This window comes from Bemisia tabaci, chromosome 10 (assembly GCF_918797505.1).
Source record: "Bemisia tabaci chromosome 10, PGI_BMITA_v3".
Lineage (NCBI taxonomy): Eukaryota > Metazoa > Arthropoda > Insecta > Hemiptera > Aleyrodidae > Bemisia > Bemisia tabaci.
In genome coordinates this window covers 37,409,884-37,432,089 of record NC_092802.1, presented here as the reverse complement: position 1 = coordinate 37,432,089, position 22,206 = coordinate 37,409,884, and the positions used below count along the sequence as shown (strand labels likewise).

The window sequence follows — 22,206 nt, the reverse complement described above, 5'->3', positions numbered from 1 at the left end:
TTTTGAAACTCCTGACTCCGTCTGGCGAGATAAACACTGCACTCAATACAACTGCAAAAATTTGTTGCCAAATGTGGCGACACCTCTTTCTAATGACTTTTCTCGCTCAATAATAAACATTTCAGTTCAAACTGGCAATTTTCTTGAACACTAGAGTCTCTTTTCAGCAAATATTGCCAAAGAGTTCATGATCAGTACTGATTTGTTACCGCAAATTGCTCTTTTGCTTCAAAATCGGGGTTGGCGACGCGTAACCGACCGGACATTTTCGGCCTTTAAAGTCTCATATTATGAAATATGATAATAATTTATCATATTTTTTAGCGTGGATAGGTTCAGGGACATCATTCCTATTGATTTATTCATTTGGTTTTCAATCGTTTTGCCCTATATCGTTCATAACCCACGGCGACACGACTATTCCTCTTATCGTGAAATCACCCAATTACTCTACCCCGAAGTGGCCAGAACTTCTGTCTTACACTTGACAAGAGTAATTGGGGTGCAGCGTGGTGCAATCTTTTGTGTTCTTCTTGAAAAATCAAGGTGGTCAGTCTCTGGGTCATGGGCAGAAAAGCCGGATATTTTGCGGATTCTTCCAGATCAGAATTTTGTAACCTGCCTCCCACTCTCAAGATTGCGTTTTTATCTATGAAGGGGTTTAAGGATCGTATTTTGCTTGACTTCATGAGTTCGTTGTTGATTTGTAAGCTTTGAATCTCTGATGAGAATTCGCTAGACTGCGCTGACTTTATACATATTATCAATGCTTCATCTAATTCTTTTGCATTGAGATCATTGAAGTTCCTCTCTGCTGTATTTGATTTTTTACAATTATGAATGAATCGGTTACAGTAAGCTAGAATCCGCAATACTTTTTGTAATTACGAAAATTTTTCGAGTAAAGTTTGCGATGTTTCTGAACTAAAAAACACCGAGACTGGTTGTGGTTTTAATTCTGGTTTTGCTAACTCATCCGGCATGTTTATGACTTGTCTTGGCCATTTTGATTTCTCCTCAAGTAACCAAGCAGGACCATGGAACCATAAGTTTGAAGTGCGCAGTTGCTCTGTTGACGTTCCACGTGATATTAAGTCTGCGGGATTATCTGCTGAGGGAACGTGCAGCCAATGTGCCGAAATTGAAGTTGTTATTTGCTGTATTTGACCAACCCGATTAGCTACAAAAATCTGCCACCTACTTACTGGGTACATCATTAATCCAATGTAATGTTAGCACAGAGTCGGACCACAAGTAAACGTTGACTGGCTTATTTTGAACTACAGTCATCACTTTTTCAACAAATTTTGACAGTAACACAGCAGCGCACAGTTCTAATCTTGGAATCCCAAGCGTTTTAAGTGGAGCTGCTCTTGATTTTGAACAAAGGAGGCTTGATGTCTTTTCCCCATTCTTCTCACAGACAGCATACAAACATGCTCCGTAGCTTTTTTTTTTTTTTTTTTTTTTTTTTTTTTTTTTTTTTTTTTTTCTTTTCTTTTTTTTTTTTGACGCGTCTGCAAACCCGTGAAAAACTAGCTCTGTTTCTGGCGGAAAAATCGAAACGTGACTAGGAAAAACAAGAGCGCTTAAATGAGAAAAGTCCTCTTTAATATCATTCCATTCATCAGAGACACCTTGCGGCACAGCATCATCCCGATTCATCTTTAGTTGCCATAATTTCTGCATGAGGAACTTCGATCTCACTAACACGGGGCTTGCAAGACCCAAAGGATCGAAGCATCTTGAAGATTCTGAAAGTAACGTCCGTTTGGTCGGAATGCTTTTACTCACTTCATAAGGTAAAGTTCCGAATTTGAGGTTGTCTACTTTTGGATGCCACTCAACCCCTAGAACTTTTACCTCATCATCATCATTGGAGTAAAGTGGCTCACTGTTTGCATCGTCTTGCTCAAAAGCTAGACCATCGTTCGAAACCCATTTTCGCAACGGGACTTTACCTGTGAAAGCAATTTGTTCAACTTCACGTTTTAGTTTTCGAACTTGTGGTATATTATTTCCTCCTCCGAGAAAATCATCTACATAAAACGATTTTAACATACTTTCAGATGCTTCCGGTAGTATGTCCACATACTGTAATGCTGTTTCTTTTAAAGTTCTGATTGCTAAGAAAGGTGCAGAACGTTGTTCCGTACGTCACTGTGTTTAACCGAAAATGCTTAGTTGCAAAAAAAGAAAGAAAAAATCCGAAAATGCTATTCGGATTCTCTCTCCATAAAATTCGTTGAAGATCCCGTTGTTCTGGGTGTATCAAAATCTGCCGATACATTTTGGTGAATTCAGCTGCAATAACAATGGGATATTCTCGGAATCTAATCAAAACAGCAAGAAGTTCATCTTGAATAATTGGTCCTGCTTTCATAGTGTCATTTAATGATTTTCCCGTGCTGGTTTTCACCACAAGGTTTGGTTTGTTTGGTACAAGGGATGTAAACAAAAGTGGCCATTCATCATAGTTGCCAGAGAATTCTGGTAACTTCGGATGTTTCAAGTTCGACGCTGGTTTCAAATTCTCACGATGAAATTGATCAGGTACCAGTTGAGAAGTTGTTGCTCTCGACAGAACAGCTTTGGCAGCTGCCATTGTATTATAATATCAAATCCCGAACGTTGATATCTCTTCCTCATAATTAACACTTGTGTCCACTTTTTTTAGCAGTTGGCACACCTTGAAAAATTGCTGCATAAGGTTTGCAGCATGGTTGTATTTTAGTTCAACGAGGTTCTCGGCTTCGCTTGTAGATAGCGCTCGTTCCAGGCACGACAATTGGAACGTCAGCAATGCTGATCCTTGGTGACAAGCAACGATTCTAGTCTCTCACTTTCGTCACTCATGTTGCCGCTCCGCTATACTCAATTTACACCTCACAAAAGAAGACAAAAAATATTGTAAGACTGAGGAAGTGTGGATAATACACTCACATCTCACAGGAACTTTAATTGAGAAAGCAAAAAGCTCCCATGTAGCAAAATTTGAAAGATGATTGCCAATATATTGATCATTTATTTCCAATTTTATTCCAATTTGATTTCCATCGATTGGTCATTTATTGGTCATTTATTGCCAATAATCGACCAATCCGGGAATCATCGGTCGACCAATTATTTGTCCATTTTATTGCCAATCGAATTGCAATGAAATTGGAATATTTTGGTGATAAAACAGCAATAAACCATCAACATCTCAACTTTTTTTTTTGACCTCAGGATCAGGTTGAAAACAATTTTTCCCTGAAAAACCTGCACAGAATACTGAGAATTGAGGTTTATTACTTAGAGTTGAAAAATGGAAGTAAAATAACTCTCTGAAAAGATAATGTCATGCAGTTACATAATAGCACAAATGTTTAAAATAATCGTTTTCCCTGATCCTTTCTACTCTCCCCTAAGAAGTAGTATTTAAAGATTTTTATTAGCGTATTTTTATTTTTAAACATTTCATTTCAGTAGCTTATCTTGAGGTTATTTCTGCGCCCCATTAAGGGGAGAGGATACCTTCCGCACAGGAAATTTGACAGAGAAAACGCATTCTTTGTTCGCTGTTCAAAAATAGAAATGAAAATTTAAAATTGGATGCTGCTTGTCCTTTGTCAATGTAATGATGGACACTTCAGTTTTTACAGATAGAAATAGGTTATAGAAAAAATAATTAAAGGTGCCACCATACACTTAGATGAATTTTTCAATGGTTCTCACAATTTTTAAAAATACAATTTTGCCATTAGACAAGAGCTCCATTACAGCACTCCATTAAGATAGACATAAACCTGACAAATTTACACAAATAATTACAACAAAAATTCACATGGATCTTAAGTCTGAATGAGTTTGATTCAAACGCTGCCAACATTAGGTAAAATAACATTTAAGATTTCACACCAATTTAAAATAATTCTAATTAGTGTTCAGTTGAAACTTGCTGAAAAAGATATGATAGTGGATATACTCACTGCTAACTTCCAGTGTTTTCTTCATAATTTGGTGTACTGTTCAACTGCGAATAAAGATTAACAACATTTGACTGCTTGGCAATTTTATCATCAATCAAAAGTCGTTAAAATTCTTATACGAACAGCTGTCTGACCTGTAGAACTTTTGTATACTCACTCCCTGCATCCTCATAATATTTTCACGCGAAGTGGTGAATACGAAAGTGCTTACACATCTCATTTCAATGTGGTTGAGTTGTGTAGCTTCGGGATGGATTTTAACAGTGTGCAAAATGATATGTTTCTGGAATCTCTGTGCTTTTCCCAATATACACTTACAGACACATTAGACTATTGCGTTATGACTCTTTTCATTTTGCTTTTTGTTAGCGGGTCAGTCAGCGGCAATGGATGTTTGATTAAGCTTGGTCTTATCAATTCGACAACCACACGAGCGGAGCCAACAAAGAAGGCTTTGTTGATCCTTCAACTCACAGTTTTTTTAGTTTACGCGGTGAATTCAACATGAATTGTGAACGATAAAAAACAATCAATCGCCAAGTTTTCATGCTGATTTCACAGTACGACAAAAATCACACGACTTTAAAACTATGGATTGGTTATTTTTTCTATTCATTCAGTGAGTAAGAAGTTGATTGAAGTTGGCCATTATGTGAACTTCAGTTTGTGAGCGCCGTCGAAGAATTTACGCCTCTGCGCAAAGCGGTGTTCGCTACTATCCACCTTAAAAATATCAGGCTCATGATTGTATCGTAAAAAAACTACGTATCAGTTATGATCCGCAACATTTATGTGGTTGTGATTTATGTGCGGCTAAAAATTTAATTTTTACAAGGCTTGGAAGTATTAAAATACCTATCTAAGCTTGCGTTTTGGCTTCTGCTAGATTCAAATGGTTTCATGTGGATACGCTTGCAAACCGAAAGAAAGTAAACAATGGCCAACTTATACGACTACACCTCTAAGTGGTTGACTGGTTGTCGGACCAAGAAAATAACCAGTGGAAGTTCTGTTACTTGTTTACAAGGAATGTTAAACAAAGTACCTCGTATAACGTGAACTGAAGTCCATAACTATTGATGGGTTGATTTTAAGTGGTCTTTCATCTGCTTATTTGAGACGAGATGCATATGAAGGCATTTCTAACCTCATTTGTGGCCTTGCAATATTCACAGGCGATTTTGGGAAAAGCATAAAGAAAGAGAAATGAGTTCATTCTAAGTAACTTACAGCTTACGGCTTAAAACAGAATAAAACGGCCACTGCGCTGAGCAGTTACTAGTGGACAACGTTAACATGAGGCACATTAGGATGTTATTGACGACGACCACAATAAGCGAGCGATAAATCACCAACTGGGATAATGTGCATGCACGTGCACAGTAAGATATTTAGTGTTTTTCATTTCTGAATCTTAGATACACTCAACCGAAAAATTGCCGTAACTAACACACAAATGACCAATTCACATCATCTATTACGTTGGTTTTGTAACCCGCCGACTAACCGACTCAAAAACACACCATCGACAACCGAGGTAGGAGGTACGACCGAGCAGACAGGCACCTTCGAACGCTATTAAAGATGGCCGTCCATAATGACGTGTTTACTGTCCCGCGCGAAAAGTCAAAATAATTTTTACATAAATAATATAATGAAACAATAATAATGATAATAATAAAAAAATTGATGTACTGCAACTTTCCGAAAAAGTTAAATATTTTGAAGTTTCAGTCTCAAATTACTAATTGTAAGTAACAGGCAATTCATCCAATTCATCCATGAGCAGCCAATTAATCGTCAATCTTGAAAAATTGTATTTTTTACATAAAAGTATTAGGTATAAGTTCATAACTTATCGCCGTAAAAAATGACATTCAAATAGCAATATACCTTCAACATTAAAATTAGCACAAATAAAATTGCAATTGAATGACAATTTTATTCCAAAAATATGTCCATTATTTGTCAATATTATCGGTTTCCAATAAATGGGTGATAAATCGGCAATTTATCACCCATCAAGATCTCAGTCCTGCTACATGGGCTTACTCAATTTGCCGCGCGGCCTCGTAGTCCGTGCTACATCAGTGCTAATTAATCACTGACGGTAAGCACTCCACATAAATAAATTTGGCCAATTAGTGAGTATTAATCAATGAGTTAGACTCAATGAACTCACAGAAACCGCGAATGAGGAAGTATGGAGAGCAAAAGCTCACTTCATACTCACATCCCACCGGGTATTTACAAGGAAGTGTGGATAGCACACTTACATCCCATAAAAAGTTTGAGGAAGCATGGAGAGCAAAAACTCGCTTCACATTTACATCTCAAAAAAGGTTATATGAGGAAGTATGGAGAGCAAAAGCTCACTTCATACTCACATCCCATAAAAAGTTGTTAAGAATCTGCAACGGTAGATTCATCACGTCGGGGTCACCATGTTAAATTATAAAGCGTTATTACCACGAAATTAATGATAGTTTTATTAAGAGACTTGAGTACAAATAGAAGAGACTTGCTTGAAGTAAAAAGTAACTGAACCATCCGGTAAAAACATATAAAAAGACCCGAAATAATAGACCTCTCGACGTTACCTCACCTTAATATTCCAATGCAAACTGCCTGAGCTGAACACCCCCCCCCCCCTTAGCTTTGTACTGGTACTCATTGGAGCTCAAAATTTTTGACTCCAATTGAAAATTTTGGAACTTTTTGGTTTTGTTTTCGAAACAGTGTGGACCCAGCACTATTTTGCCACCTTTTTACACAGTTCGGGTTTCGTTTTTAGGGCTTTTTTCTCTTTTTTTCGTGATTCTAAGGAAAATGGTCGAAAAAATCACATTTTAAGGGCGGAGCTAATAAACTGCTGTTTCACAGGATTAAATCAAATTTAGGAACTATTGACATACTCGTATGTTTTCTAGAAGTAAATTTTACGTTCTTTCAATGAGCATAACAGTTATTTTGTCAGATAATCGTGGCTGGAGGTTTGAAGCAAAGCTTCTCCTAAAATCACCAAAAATGCGCCTTTTTTAAGCTAATTTTTGAAGAAAACGTTAATTTCACGACCGAAAAATTAAGTTAGAAGAAACAAAGGAGGATGATTTCGGTAGGAAATTGTATGCTATTTCCGCTATTTTTTATTTTTTCGTGAGATGAACCGTTCAGGAGATATTTGCAAAAATCTAATCGTGAGTTTTCTCAATTTTGAAAAATTCAAAATTGCGGCGCCCTGAGGACCAGCCAATTTTCCTGAAGTTAATATGGCCATTTTCGGGCTTCTTTAGCACCTAGGAATCGAAAAAAATTGGTTTAGTTCGAAGGACAAACCAAAACCCGAAATTTGTTGTGCTGTGTTATTGATATTTCTCCGTTTGAAGCTGCGGTAAGAATCTATTATAAAGTGTTCGTTGCGAACAACCTGTTTATCGATCCTCTCCCGTAGGTGTAATTGGTAGATAAATCGATGCATCGCAAAATACGCCAAGCTTATGCGTGGCACCTTTCAAACGAGAGAAAAATATGTTTCAATGGCGCAATGGTGTTATAGCCTTTAATGATTTACTTACTTTCGCCATAGCCAACGAGGACACCAGTATGATTTGGGTCTACGTTGGGACAATTTTCAATGGGATCCGGACCGGTGTAGCGCTTCAAAACATAGAACATAGAAACATAGAACGTTTTAATAGAACAGATACAGTGTATTAAACAATGTACACAATGGACACAAGACGAGGTACGAAATTAGGCATTCTAATACAAGTTTCATAACCATAGTTTCACGTAAAAACACGATTCTTGCATCGACAATAACTGAAATCAACTCCTGTGTAAGGAAATAACGTTTTTATTTGACACTGATTGCGGGAAATTTGAATTGCCCGGTCACAAAAAACGCAATACTCTAAGTGAGTCCAACACTGTGTTGTTTAAACTATCAATCATAAATTACCACATTTACCTCCTGACCCCAACCACCCCCCTCCAGCCCCGGAAAACCCCATTTTTTGGGGAATTTTGGGGTACTTCCACGTTTTATTTCATATCTCCGGGGCTTTTAAATGAATATGCACCAAAATTTCACCAAATACACATAAGACCATTCAAATTCTCGGGTAAAAAAATTAAATTTATCACACCATATTTAGACCCCTAAAAAAATTCATAAAAATCCTAAATTTCCAATTTTTTCCAGATTTTAGCGGTTAAAAAAAATGAGAACACAAACATTTTTACTTTCTCGCTCCCCTATGGTAGAGAGGAAGTGTTGTCATCCTCCAAGAAAAAAAAACAAGTTGAAATTTCATCATTTCTAGACGTTTTAAGGTCCCAGGAGTCAAAATAACCATACTTGAAAAAATGTGTGTCCGTCCGTCCGACGTCCCTCAAATCTGTGTACAGCGATATCTCAGAATCTATCTGTTCTATTTCATTCAAAATTTGCACAGAACACCAAATCTATGGTCTCATTATGCACGTCAAACGATTTTGGGGTACGCTAACATTTGGGGGGGGGGGGCTACGCTAAATTGTCCATTTTTAGCAAAATCACACGGAAAGCTCACCTGGCTCATTAATTTAAGTTCCTAAAAGATCTTTGGACTAAACTCAAAATTCAAGGGATTACGAGGCCCAAAAGTAGGGCACTTTGCTCCGCGACATGACATGAAATTGACATGAAATATTTTCTGACGATACTAGGGCATGCTTCTTGAAACATTGGAACCAAAAATTAGGGATTTTAGTGTTTTTATCCGGATAGCGTGCGAGTAAACCATTGCCAAAATATCCATTTTGACCGAAAGAAAGAAAGTAGTAGTAGTAGTAAAATAATTTTATTTTAAAGCGGTGCTTTAGCATCTAAGGCCATTTACACCTCTAAAGAGGGCAATAACAATAATAAATTTAAAGAAAGAAAGAAAGAAAGAAAGAAAGAAAATCAACCACCTCTTCACAGTGGAAAACTTCCAAACCACAATCCTTGAATCGCAAGCGAACTAGAACAGTGTCCGGAGTTTTATTAAGTGTGTCCTATTAGATAAAATACTAGCCGTAGATAATCTAAACTGTTGTGAGAAGGACAAAAACACCTCTTCATTGTGTTGTAAAATTAGCCAATAAAAAAGGTGTCATTAAAAATAAATAAATAAAAAAAAATTGTAGCGAGTAGGGGGTCGACACGACCGCATAAGCGGTATACTACGTATACGCGCCAATAAACGTCTTTTACAAATACTATTACTGCGTGCTTTCTTACCATCAGATATTCCCCCTTTAACGAAACAAGAAATGGGGACTGTTGAATTTTACTGATTAAAGTGGTTTCGGTTTCGTCATCGTTATCAAGGATCTGATAATTCTGGACCTTCACAAGTCCCTTGCGTTCAACGTTTCGGTCTCGGCAGCTCTGGGTTATTCCTCTGTAGGGGTACCACCTGTCTGGACACAAGTACTCATTCATCAGGTAAGTCACCAGCGTAGAATATGTGGAGGCAACTTGGCAAGAGTTCCCAGGGACACAGTCCAGAAGCTCTGTAAAACGTCACAAGAATCACAGTGAGGTGGATCCAGTATGATGAATTTTCCATCATGGCGATTGGAGAGAGCTAAGGAAAAGGGACACACCTCCATGCGGTCTTCTTAAAAAGATCATATCTAATTTTCTAATTCGGATAAAGCAGAAAACATAGCCAGAATATATGAATAAATAAGGAGGGAATTAAAACATGGATAAACAAGGCTAAAACACTAAAAACAACAAAAGGCAGGACGCCACAGTGCAGTGTCCCATGGACAAAACTCGAAAATTCGACTTTGTCGGATAATTAAAATGACCGCTGGATTGAAGAAATGGATGGATGGGAAGAAAAAATTCGTAGTTTCTTGACATAAAAATGCTATTGAAGGGGAGAGAGGGGGAGGGGGAATCGAGGAACCTGCGCGGATGAACATGTACAATGGGCCTGTTGCAAACTGTTGCTAGAGCAGAATGAAGAGTTGTTTCCTATAGATAATGCCTCAAAAATCACGATGAGCGCATCGGCAAAGTCTGAAATGCACTCATAACTTCACAATCTGCGTAAGAAATTTGCGTTATTTTGAGCTTCCCGCTTCAAAAACGATACTACTGCACAGGTGAACATTTTGTTAGAGGAGTCGCTCCATCGTCGGCAATATTCATCATGGCCGACGCTTGCGCAGTTCCTCGCGTAATTCGAGGAGAGTTCAAGGTCAATTAAGGCGGGCGAGGAAAATATGAACGTAAACACGCCGATTGTTACATGGTTTAATCCTGTTCAAGTGTTATCTCGTCCCATCACACGTGTTTCGGCGGACTGGGGTCGGCCATGATGAGTATTGTCGCCAATGGAACGACTCCTCTAACAAAATGTTCACCTGTGCTGTAGTATCGTTTTCGAAGCGGGAAGCTCAAAAAACCGCAAATTTCTTACGCAGATTGTGAAGTTATGAGTGCATTTCAGACTTTGCCAATGCGCTCATCGTGATTTTTGAGGCATTATCTGTAGGAAACAACTCTTAGTTTTGCTCTAGCAAAAGTTTGCAACAGGCCCATTAGCAAAGATCCAGCAGCGGGCATCAAACCCGCCACATCCCATCTCGGGCCCTGGTACCAGTTTTAAGGTCCGGGCCCCAAACACGGAGGGGGGGGGGGTTCGAGGGGCATCAGCCGAGAAATTTTAGAATTTATACGACTAATAGGACGCATTTTGAAGCTTCCATGAAGAATTTTCCCATCAATTTCTGCGGAATAATTATGTTTTTTTCTTCTACTTTCAGCACAAAATACTTGCGAATTGTTGCATTCAAAACATCTGGAAAATTTTTATTTATTTTTTTTTTTTGAAGGAGGGGGCCATATAATACTATTTTCAGTTCTAAGAGGGCCAGGCCCCCCTGGACTCCCCCTTTCTGTTGTCTATGGCAAGGAAGTTGAGCCATGAGCCACTGAAGTCGAGGATGCCCAGACTGGAGACTCTTGGCATCTGACGACGGAAGAAAATGAAACGCAGTTACTAAAAATATCCCTCTGTACTGAAAATCTTGAAAATAGATAGAAATTTTCCAAGAAGTATACTTCTTTGAAAATTTAAGAAGAATTCTACAGTGCCCCAGCGTGTTTCTGAAAATCTACTCACCTTTTGCGAAATTTTTAGGGTAAATTTTTCACTTTTTCTTACGAAACAAGGGTTGCATATGAATTCGTAATGGTTTTTTTCGGGTAACCCGGGCCCCGGTACCAGGGACCCAGTATCCCCTCCCCTTGTGGCGGGCCTGGCGGGCATCATGTGTTATGACGGGTGATAACTGATCACGGAGATCGGTAGATCTCCTCGCCAAGCTAAAAATATAAATATAAGGAGAACAACTAGACAAAGCCTCCCAGAGTAAGACCAAAAAACGCCTTCAAACGATTCTGCAGCAACCATACACACGCGGGGCGATAAGCCGATAACGGTCGACAGACGGTATGATATACAGAAAATATTAGGAATTGCCGATTTTCGCTATTTTTTATTAACTTTTCCCGTCCTCATGCCAAAAAACTACTCAAAGGATCATGATGATTCTTCAAGATTCAAAGGCCATACCTTTTGGTGTCTGATGTTTCAAAACTAATTGTTAACGGATTTATGACGTTTTAAATTTCATAAAACGCTACCGGACTTCCTTCGTTTTCTAGACACTTATCGAGTTTCCCTTATCTGAAGAAAAGAAACAAAACGACGGACGGACTCAAAATTTGACATGAGGAACGTAGATGAGTTGAAAAGAGAATATTTTGGCCTCTGACATTGCTAAATTCAGTGAAAGTTTATTTTTTAGGTACTTTTTTTAGGTTCTAAGGTACGGGTTTTTATTAAACAACTGGCATCACTGGTTATAGTCAGCTGTTTTTATTATTGTCGGCGCGCTTTTTATCAAACCAAAATAAAAGCATGTAACCTTGCAAGTTAGAGTACCTATTGCAAGTGCTTCCACCGTTTGTTCAGTGTTTTGTTTATTTATCAAGTTCTTTTAATTTTTCGAATTGTGGTAATAAAAGGTATGTTATCATTATTTGCTAGTTCTGAAGTTCAAGACATGCCATCGCAGTAAGTATGATTGATTCCCAATTAGAACATTTGACGTCGCACTTATGCCTTTATGCGGCTTCATTAATGAATGTTTGCCGACACGACAAGAGAAGACATAGCCCTATCTCAAGTAAGCAGTATAGTGAATTTCAATGTCTTATCATGCTGTTACGAGTTTTCATTGAGCGGCTTGTTGCCAGCTTGTATGTTAGAGCTCTTTAAAACATTGTCTCGACTGATGAAATGATCAAGTAAGAACTAAGCAAGTGTATGGGTTCTTTGAAAAATGAATATATAAAGGTCTTGATCATCAGATAATACATATCTAAATGCTATCCCATGCTAAATACATTTACGCAGACTGAGACTTCACAAGAAGAACCACCATCTTCATTCTTCTATTTACTTTGATAGTAGAAGGTACATTAGACGATCTACTGTTGCAGTTTACAAGTGGGTAAACTTATTTGGCATAGACTCCAGGGGTGCAGAAAGTTCATAGCCTTCTCCAAAGTAGGTAGGTATATCTCCAAGTAGTAATTAGCCCCGCCCTTCGGACATTGGCATCTTCTCCTTGACAAAAATGGACGTATCTCTGTCAAACAGAACAATGCGCATTAAGGTGATTCGATGGACGCCATATTTTGTGTCAGAATGGCATGCGATATATCGCATCAATTGAATCCATTTTTTCAGCTACTCGTCATTTTTCTCCAATTTTGAGATCGCAATTCTGTTGTCAGGAGACTAAAGCACTCGCTTACCAATTTTAACAAAGAAATTCAACGTAATAAAGGCGTGGTTTTTTCAGAGAGAAAACATCGCATTCGATACTGATATCGAAACTGCACTCGAATGCGATATTTTCTCTCTGAAAAAACCACGCCTTTATTACGTTGAATTTCTTTGTTAAAATTGGTAAGTGAGTGCTTTAGTCTCCTGACAACAGAATTGCGATCTCAAAATTGGAGAAAAATGACGAGTAGCTGAAAAAATGGAGCCAATTGATGCGATATATCGCATGCCGTTCTGACACAAAATATGGCGTCCATCGAATCACCTTAAGACATTAGCCTTGAGACCCATAAGAATTTATGCATACCAGGGCTCATGTCATAATGCACATAGTTCCATTTGGCAGAAATACGCCCAAATGATCTGCAGGGAGTCGAGTTTTTCAAAAATACGTCGCAAACGATATACATGGTCTGGTAGTTTCACCATCAATACTTATCGTACTTTCTTCTCACAATGGAGCAGATGCTGCAGGTATTTTTCAAGGACATTCTCCTACTTGGCTTCAAATTACAGCCGAAACTGGATGCTTTTAAATTAAATTGAAATTTAATTCGGATTTTATTTTTAATCACAGGTGAAACCGATCTGCACAAAGCATGTAAAAACATAAAAGGCTCAATATTTTACAGCTGCCCACTTCAAAATCTGTGAGCTGTCCCATCTGTGAACATTACGGTCTGTGATATCAGTTGACGGATTCAGTTGCATGAGGCATGCCTTTTCAGGCAATGTTGAAGGATGCCGTTTGCTGAATGAACATGCATCTACTTTTGATAAGTCAAATTAATTGCTACCCACGTTGCTCTTTAGGAAAATGTCTTATAACAGCTTGGATGTGTAGTATCCACACTTGACATTCCAGTGTGTGTGCTCCGTGTTCGGGACTCCAAATGAACGTATTTCTGCCAAACAAAACTATGTGCATTATGATGTGAGCCCTGTTATGCACATATCCTTAGGGGTCTCAGGGCTCATGTTTTGATGCAAATAGTTCCATTTGGCAGAAATATGTCTAAATGTGGAGTGCACTCAGCACTTGAGATGGCATTCGCCAGTAAGGGTAATGTTGGGCAGAGCACTGTAACGGATCTTTCAGAGCTGTCTCCCACTTCGGAACGTGGCCACAACTAAAAAGGCGATGCGCCTGGAAGCTGGCAAGCTCGTTAGAAGAAAAAAATACCATTCATAGAGATGATATTGGTTTTTTATTCTCCTTCAAAAAAGTAAAATGGGAGCAAATTTCTTTAACCCCGTAAACGAGATAACATGATCTGGTAGTTTCATCATCAATACTTATACACCCTACTCACAATGGATCAGATACTGCATGTGTTTTTGGAAGGCATTCTCTTACTTGACTTCAAATTACAGCCGAAACTGGATGCTTTTAAATCAAAATGAAATTTATTTAGGATTTTATTTTTAATTACAGGTGCAACCGATCTGCACGAAGCATGTAAAAACATAAAAGGTTCAATATTTTACAGCTGCCCACTTCAAAATCTGTGAGCTGTCCCATCTGTGAACATTATGGTCCGTGATATCAGTTGACGGATTCAGTTGCATGAGGCAGCCTATTCAGGCAATGTTGAAGGATGCCGTTTGCTGAATGAACATGCATCTACTTTTGGTAAGTCAAATTAATTTTGAACCCCGCAAACGAGATACATGGTCTGGTAGTTTCACCATGAGCACTTACCATGGACCCTATTCACACTTGGGAAGTCTATCCAAGAAAAAAATACTTCAATCACAAATGCCTCGCCCGTTCAAGGGCTCCATTATCAATGTTAGTGCTGACGTGCTGAGGAAAACATCCGTATGAGCCTCCAGGCGTTGCCAAATATCCCTCGATGAATCACGAATTTTCGGGAAAATTTGTAGATATTTTCCTGCGAATTTTTCGGGGCGGGGGGGGGGGGGGGGGGGCTCGCCCATAATTTGATCTAAAGTGCCTAAAAATTTCAAGGAAAAATATTCATAATGCTCTTCAAAAATAAATATCTTGTCGGAGGAAATTTGGCAACAGCAAAATGCTCATACGGCGTTTTTCCATAGTGCGGCAGAGTGACATGCTCATTTTTATAATAAAACATGAACACCATATTGAATGCTTACGTTGTGCTGCGAGAAGCCCTGCATCACGATTCGCCATTTTGGAGTTCAAGATTGCCAGAGCACCTGCCAATGCTACCTCAATGCATGCCATGCAACGTCCCTGTGAAATAGTGGGTGTGAAATATATTAGAAACGGGCAGCATTTTTCAGTGGAGAGGCGTGAATGGTCGTCTATCGATATTTCATCATTTAAAGCTAAGGTAAAGAATCAACTGTTAAGGTGTCCGATGAAACACCCAGTTTATCGATCTTTTTCCTTAGGTTAAAATGCCAGATCGATCGATACATGGCAAAGCACGCAACGCCATGGTATTTTCCTAGAGAGCAATCACAATTACCTATGTTAGGCTTTTTTCTTGGTTATTATAGGTCGAACGAGGTTCGAGATCTCGGGAACGAATAGGGAATTTCTCCCAAGGAATCCTAATTTTATCGTCTCAAAGCTCCCCCCCCCCTCCTCACTCCCCTTAAAAGATAAAGAGAGATGTAGATTTTAAAAATCGGAGTCCCTGACTGAATTTTGAAATTATTCTAGAAAAATCAGAAATTACAGACAGTTCACGGGGTTGCAAGTTTAGTCTGAGTCCGAAATTCCCTGATTTTTAGGATAGATTTTCTGACATTTGACACTTACATCCCCTGATTTCTTTCGGGAAAAACAGACTCATCCATAAAAGCACCTATCTGCATTGGGGAACCAATGACAAATAGTTGTTTCTGAAATGAGCCAGTAATAGTGGTTCCTTGTTGCAAAATGTGGTCCAATTCTATGTATATGAAGTTGAACATTGCAAATAACACAGGCATTTGAGTGTGGGCGGAGCCACATTCTAGCTTTTGCAACTTATCTCAATATCACCTCTGTTCGGAGTCGGGGAAATTCTCAGGGCTGCGGATCAAAAGATAAAACCTCCATTGCACGCCGGTGCCGCACACGTCAACGTAGCATAGATTTCGGGAGTTTTTCCCGCAAAGCGAGTGCCATGAGTACTGAAGCTGCAATTTCTGCGCTAGTTCAAATTAGAGCGATCTAAATGCTAGGCTGTTCGAAAACCAACTTCAAGGTAGACTTTACAATACTTACACGAAGCGTAAATAAAAATTTATGATGGAAAAAGTCTCCGTTAAAAGTTTTGACTCATGGGTAAGCCTCGTTTTAGCTACTGCTAAAACTTACGTACAACGTTCCAAATTTTACATTTTTTAGCTTTAAAAACACTTATTTTTTCTAAGTTTCTCATTTACGACCCGATTTCAGTGAAGATCTAAATTGTATTTAGTAAAAACAATCTTGAGATCGGTCGTACATCCATTGCTCATCCGATCGTCACTATCATTTTCTATATTCAAATTCAATTTCCGCCGCTTCGATTACTGCGACGTTGCCGCATACATTATTCGGAAAATGGGCCGGCCCGAGTAGCATTTTTCAACGGAAAAATCGCGATATTTTGAAATTAAGTTGCGATTTTTTGGCGATAAAATCGGTAGGATTATCAACATCTCACCGATTATATCCTAGCTAGATCTTGTCACAATTTCATCTCTATTAAATCGCGTTCGATATGATGGAAAGTTTGCCGATTTTTAGTTTGGTAATATTCCGATAGATTGCCGATAAATCGCCATTTTATTGCAAATTTATGTGATGAAATCGCAATTTATCGCAATTTGTTATCCGATAATATTGCAATAAATCCACGTCGATAGAATCTGTATACATTATCCAATCAACTTGCAACTTATCGCGATCACTGCGACTTGTTGGGTGGGGGGTGGGGGGTCGGAATCAGACACGGGGCGGAATTGGACGGTGCTCGGGAATTTCCCTGACTTTTCTCTGACTTCACACCGTATATGAAAATTGTTGATACAGACCTGATGGGGACCCACTTCAGGATAGTATTCTCTATCGGTGTAACTCCAATAAGCAGGATTCGGAAACTGCCGGCGAGTTCTGTTCGTTGGTGCGAAGGAACCTTCGCCTCTCACGGTGGGAGAACGGGCAATAGGGGTTGTTCCACCTCCTTTTTCTGCACTTTTCGTATTCTTCCCCGGTGGCGACTTGGGACTTCCTTTGTCAACCGACTCCAGTTTCGGGCCTCGGGGCAATTCTAAGTTCACGAGGTATAAATCTCTGAACTCTTCCACTGTAACATTCGGCAAAAGAACATCTGTCGATTTAAAGTTGCCTCGGAGAAATAAAAGGTGAGGGTCGTAATGACGGACATAGGTGGATCCAGCAAATTGGCAACATTTCTTTTCTCCATTTAAACCTATAGAAACGTATCGACTCTTGGAGAGGCCAGGTGCTCCGACAAGAATCGATTATTTAACATAGGTTTAAATGGGGGGGGGGGGAGATCCGGTGTTGCCATATTGATGGATCCGCCTTTCTTGACAGATTGGCTGGGGAAATGATCTCTTCAACTCTTTCTACTTTTTTTCAATTCGTATTTTAATAAAAATCTACACGGAAAAAGGATCTACAACGCGATTGTCAAGAGCATAGTAACCTACGGGTGTGAAGTATGGCCGATCAAACAGCGGACCCGGGAGGTTTTAGAGGCAACGGAGATGGACTTCTGGCGTAGATCCGCTGGTATTTCCAGAAAGGATCGCGTCAGGAATGAGACGGTACGGGAAATCATGGATGCCAAGCAGACCATCGTGCATGACATTATGACGAAACAACTCATCTGGTATGGTCATGTCCAGAGAATGGCAGGAGACAGGTTGCCGAAGAAGGTCCTTGACTGGGTTCCTCCTGGGAGAAGACGCAGAGGGCGCCCAATGAAAGGTTGGAGGGAAGGGATTGAAGCGGAAATGTTAAGGTGCTCAATCCCCCAAGATTTGTGGTTTGAAAGAGAGCAGTGGAGGTTAGGAGTCGTAGAGCGCGAGGGAGTGCTGTAAAGCGACTTATATGTATGTACTAAATTTAAGTAAACGCGTTGCCTCGGATTTTCTACTAATTCCAAGGCGGGTCCGCTTTGGAAGAAAACACCGGGTTTCTCAATGTAGGCACTCAGAATTGTCTTGGAACAAGAAAGACCTATTTTGTTGAATAAAATCAACGGCGTTTTAAAATAAGCGATCGTGTACTTGAATGAAGAAACCTGTTTCTTGAAATTAGTAAACGGGGACAACGCCTTCAGACCACCGTCGTTTCCTTTTTTCAACTTCCCAGCTTGCTTGAAAGAGGAAAACACGTTGCGCCGAAAGAAGAAACCAGGTTCCTTAAAATTAGTAAATGGGGTGGTGACGCCTCCTATGAGGATGATGCATGCAATTGCTGCCAGATGCCGTTAGCATCTGCTTAAACCAACACCATTTATGACGGAATAAAGGAACTCATCTATCAAAATTATTATGAACAAGAAATAAGGTTCTTCCAAGGAGTAAGGATGCACAGATGCAAGGATTAAAATATTTTGATTAGAACAGGGATTGGGTCAAACGGTCAATAGATATTGGACAAACAGATCGGCACTGTGCATTTGAAGTTTTGATTTTTATTTTTAAATGAAAGGGTCCTCATAAAGAGGACTTTAATACTTAATTTTTACTGACGAGGCTGAGGAGGCAATATTGAAAAAACATTTATCTGTATAGTTAAAAACTATTTTTCTTAAAGGTTTAATTGATAAAATAAGACGTTTTGTCATAGTGCGCCGTCCCAAAACTTTTGAGGATGCAGTTAAAGAAGCGAATTTTTAAGACATGTTGAGAACATGTCATTTTTGTATGAAACAAGGTCATCTGGAAAGCTCGAGTTGTTAGAAAAATAATGCAACTAAAATTAATTCGGAGCATCGCCTCTCAAGCAACAGCAGACAATTACAAGAATCTTACAGAATACCAGAAGTTCCGCAAAAAAAAAAGGTATTCGCGTCAACTGAAAATGACAGAGATAGGCAACCCTCACGACAAGACTTTAATAGGGGCTACTCAAGGAAAACTAACAAACACAATATTTCTAGCTACGGACCCACCGAATAAAGTTCATCCAATTCTTATCTTAGGGGTCAAAATTTTCAAGCGGCCCCACCAGGGCGAGTGGGGCATTAACTTTGCAATCGCATGATAATCATTCAAATTCAGCTTATGTGTAATAATGCTTGAAAAGGATAACTTGGGCTATACAGCAGAATTCGAGGTAAAACACATGCCTTTAAGATTGCCTTTAAGATTATCAATTGATACAGGTATAGTCCAGTCAATAGAGCACATATAGGGGCTAAGTAGAGACAATTTCTGAGGAAACTTTCTGAATTACTATTCCTATGTATTTTTCATCGCTGAATCCGAATTTCATATTTGCGAACAGATCTGAGGCGAGCCAAAGCCGTCATCTTGAAAAATGGCCGAAATTTGCGTTTTTCGGCCAAAAAACCGAGATAACTCGTATATTATGGAAATTACGGCAAAAGTAGTTATTTTCTAAATTAAAATACATTAAATTTCCATTAAAACGAGTCCAAGATGGTTAAGATCGGATGATAACAAATGCCGTTACAGCGTTGCAAAGTTTCAGGCAATTATTGAAGTTAGGCAATTTTCGTAACTCTCCCTGCAAAAAGAGAGTTTTCAAGGTAATTAATCATTAAATCGTAGTAGGTGTAAGTATGAATGATAAAAGGAGTGCAATTTTGAGTTCTTGACTTTCAAGAACGGCAGTGGATGGGGGGGGGGGGGGGCGTATAAGCGCAGCTGCAGGGTAGTCCGTTCCTCCCCCATTTTCATGGCCCGGGTGCGGCCGGTCGGCCTTCGTTCTCTGGTTATTAGTTTTTCTGTCCTCCACAGGCGCCTTTTCCGGAGGACATAAACTTGATGTGCCTACGTAAAAGTATATTCGCTGATGACATCATTAGCTGCCACCAAGCCAAAGAGACAGGCATTGCTAGCTTATGTCAAAAATATAGTAGGTCAAACTTTTGAGTCCGTTAAGTTTAAGCGCGCCGACCGCTGCGCTGTAATCCAATCAGCAGTATGAGGAATTTAATTTGAGTTGAAAACAATGTTGTTCCAATAAACCCTCTCTTATTATTTCGGCGCATACTTATTATTAAAACATCAGATGAGGAGCTTCAAAATTTTCACTCGCACGGACTTCCACCCTATCCACTCTCGCTATTTACCGCAGCAGATGTCATGAGTAAAGTTACAATGTCCACACTTTATAATGCATTTACACCGTGTCATGGCTCCCTCTGCGCCTCACTGCATCTTGTTCTATATATAAAAACCACCCATTTGCTATGTACAATTCTAGCTGGAGCGCACTTAAGCTATGCATCCACGACTTCAAAAATTGTAATGGAAATCGACAAGCCCAGCGTGTATGAAGGATATTTCAATTGTGATCTTCCGTCGCATTTCCAAGCCGCAATGATACAACTATTTGAACTCTCCGGAATGCGTGAGGTATCACGCCGCGTTTGAAGGCGTTTTCAAAACAGCCAAGTTCGGATACCCGGATTATCGTTTCGCAAAGTTCCTATTCTTATGTTTTATTCCGTACCACTTGCTTATTTTTAATCCTCGTATAAAACCACCCATTTGCTGAATACACATCTGGCTGGAGCGTACTTAAGCTATGCATTCACGACTGCAAAAACGTCAAAGGAAATCGACAATCCCAGCGTGCATGGCGGCTATTTCCATTTCAATCTTCCGTCGCATTTCTAAGGCGCAATTATACAACTATTTGAACTCTCCGGAATGCGTAAGGTATCACGCTGCATTTGAAGGCGTTTTCAAAACAGCCAAGTTCCGATACCCGGATAATCGTTTTGCATAATGCATATTCTGCATGTAGGATGTATGGTGTATGAAGGCTATTTCAGTTGAGGACCCCGCACCAAGAACATCCTATAACAGTAAACCGCGTTTTGAGAAAAAAGTATTTAAAGTTTTGTTTTTGATGTATTGCGCAGACTATTCTATGCACACTGAAAAAAAAAATATCGGTGTATTTACCAAGAAAAGGGTAAAATTACCAAGAATTCAGGGTTCTATTTCATCCCAGTTTTTTCTTGGTAAAATTACAATTTATGGAATTGGTAATTTTACCGAGAAATCTCGGTAAAATTATTGACTTTCTCGGTAATTTTACTAAACCGTGGTAAAAACGCCAATATTTTTTATCGACTGTGGTAGAATTACCGAGATAAAATGGCAAAGTTACCGGGAATTGATTACCAATAAAAGTGATATTCTTTCCTGAAAAAAACAGTAAAAATACCGGTTTTTAGGTAAGCTTACCAGTCTGTCTTGGTAAAATTACCAATAATTGGTAAAAAAAGTGAGATGGTAAAAGTACCAACGGACCTTGGTAAAAACGCCGAAAATTTGTTTTCAGTACAGGTACCCTGTTTTGGTGTTTTTGGGTGACCTAACCCTTCTATTGAAGGATGCCAGGTAGATTTTGCGATACATTTTGGGTTTACACTCTAATATATTTAATTTAAAAAAACGGTTTATAGGCCATCAATACGCCCAACATTCATTTTGGTGGCAATATGAAGTATAAATCATTTTAATCACGCATGATTAACGCAAAATGAAAGAATATCGATAAGGAGTAAAGAAAGGGGTAACTAGCACCTTAGGCCCTTAAGTTTATAGGCCCGTTTATAGGTCGTTCTTGCACCCATCGATCCATGTATCGATCCATGTATCCGATTGGAGTAAAAATTATTTTCCTGCTTTAGAAATTTCTTCTCGCTTTGAGGCTGATTTTTTACGCATCGGAGCTGCTGGTTTACTTATTAAAGCTGATTTGCTCTCCAGGGTTTGCTAAAAATTTAACTTTGACTTCCCTGAAAAGTGGTGGTGTTGAGTGATGATGTTGTGTCACACCCACTAATGGCATGAATGAGCAGTATGTGTTCGGCTTTCACTCCATTTTGAAGGCTGCCTCGGTTGAATAGTATTTAAGGAGTCTCACCTTTGCCTGATTTTAGAGGGAAAGCATTTTTGACGTTACTTGGCTGAGCTGTAAGGAGGACAAGGAGGTCAATATATTTTCCTACAATGACAGCAATTTTGCCCTGTTTTGCCATTTGCAAGGCCTTTAAAACTTTGATTGTGTCAGTGACTTCTTCTGCTTGAAATACAGACATGGTTTCAGTCCTGAATCTTTTCATGAGCCTTTGGATCAAACAGGATTTGTTTTTGCCGTTTTTCAGAAAATTTGCTTGTGATGTTACTGG

The 22,206-nt window shown here is 39.1% G+C and overlaps 1 protein-coding gene and 1 long non-coding RNA gene across 4 annotated transcripts in view; one reads left to right on the top strand and one right to left on the bottom strand.

Annotated features, from left to right (window-relative positions):
* Positions 1-22,206, bottom strand: part of LOC109040185 (uncharacterized) — a 56,524-nt gene that overhangs the window by 14,411 nt on the left and 19,907 nt on the right. The window contains exons 4-7 of the mRNA XM_072304803.1: positions 16,871-17,142; positions 14,993-15,092; positions 9,238-9,512; positions 7,547-7,628 (exon numbers count right to left, since the gene is read on the bottom strand). Of these exons, the coding sequence (XP_072160904.1) occupies positions 7,547-7,628; positions 9,238-9,512; positions 14,993-15,092; positions 16,871-17,142 (729 nt within the window). The remainder of the gene's footprint in view (positions 1-7,546; positions 7,629-9,237; positions 9,513-14,992; positions 15,093-16,870; positions 17,143-22,206) is intronic.
* Positions 11,821-22,206, top strand: part of LOC140225563 (uncharacterized) — a 54,650-nt gene continuing 44,264 nt past the window's right edge. For 2 of the 3 annotated variants that reach the window (XR_011900608.1, XR_011900610.1), the window contains exons 1-2: positions 11,821-12,045; positions 13,449-14,504. This is a non-coding gene — a long non-coding RNA (uncharacterized lncRNA). The remainder of the gene's footprint in view (positions 12,046-13,448; positions 14,505-22,206) is intronic. The other variant, XR_011900609.1, reaches the window with a different exon arrangement.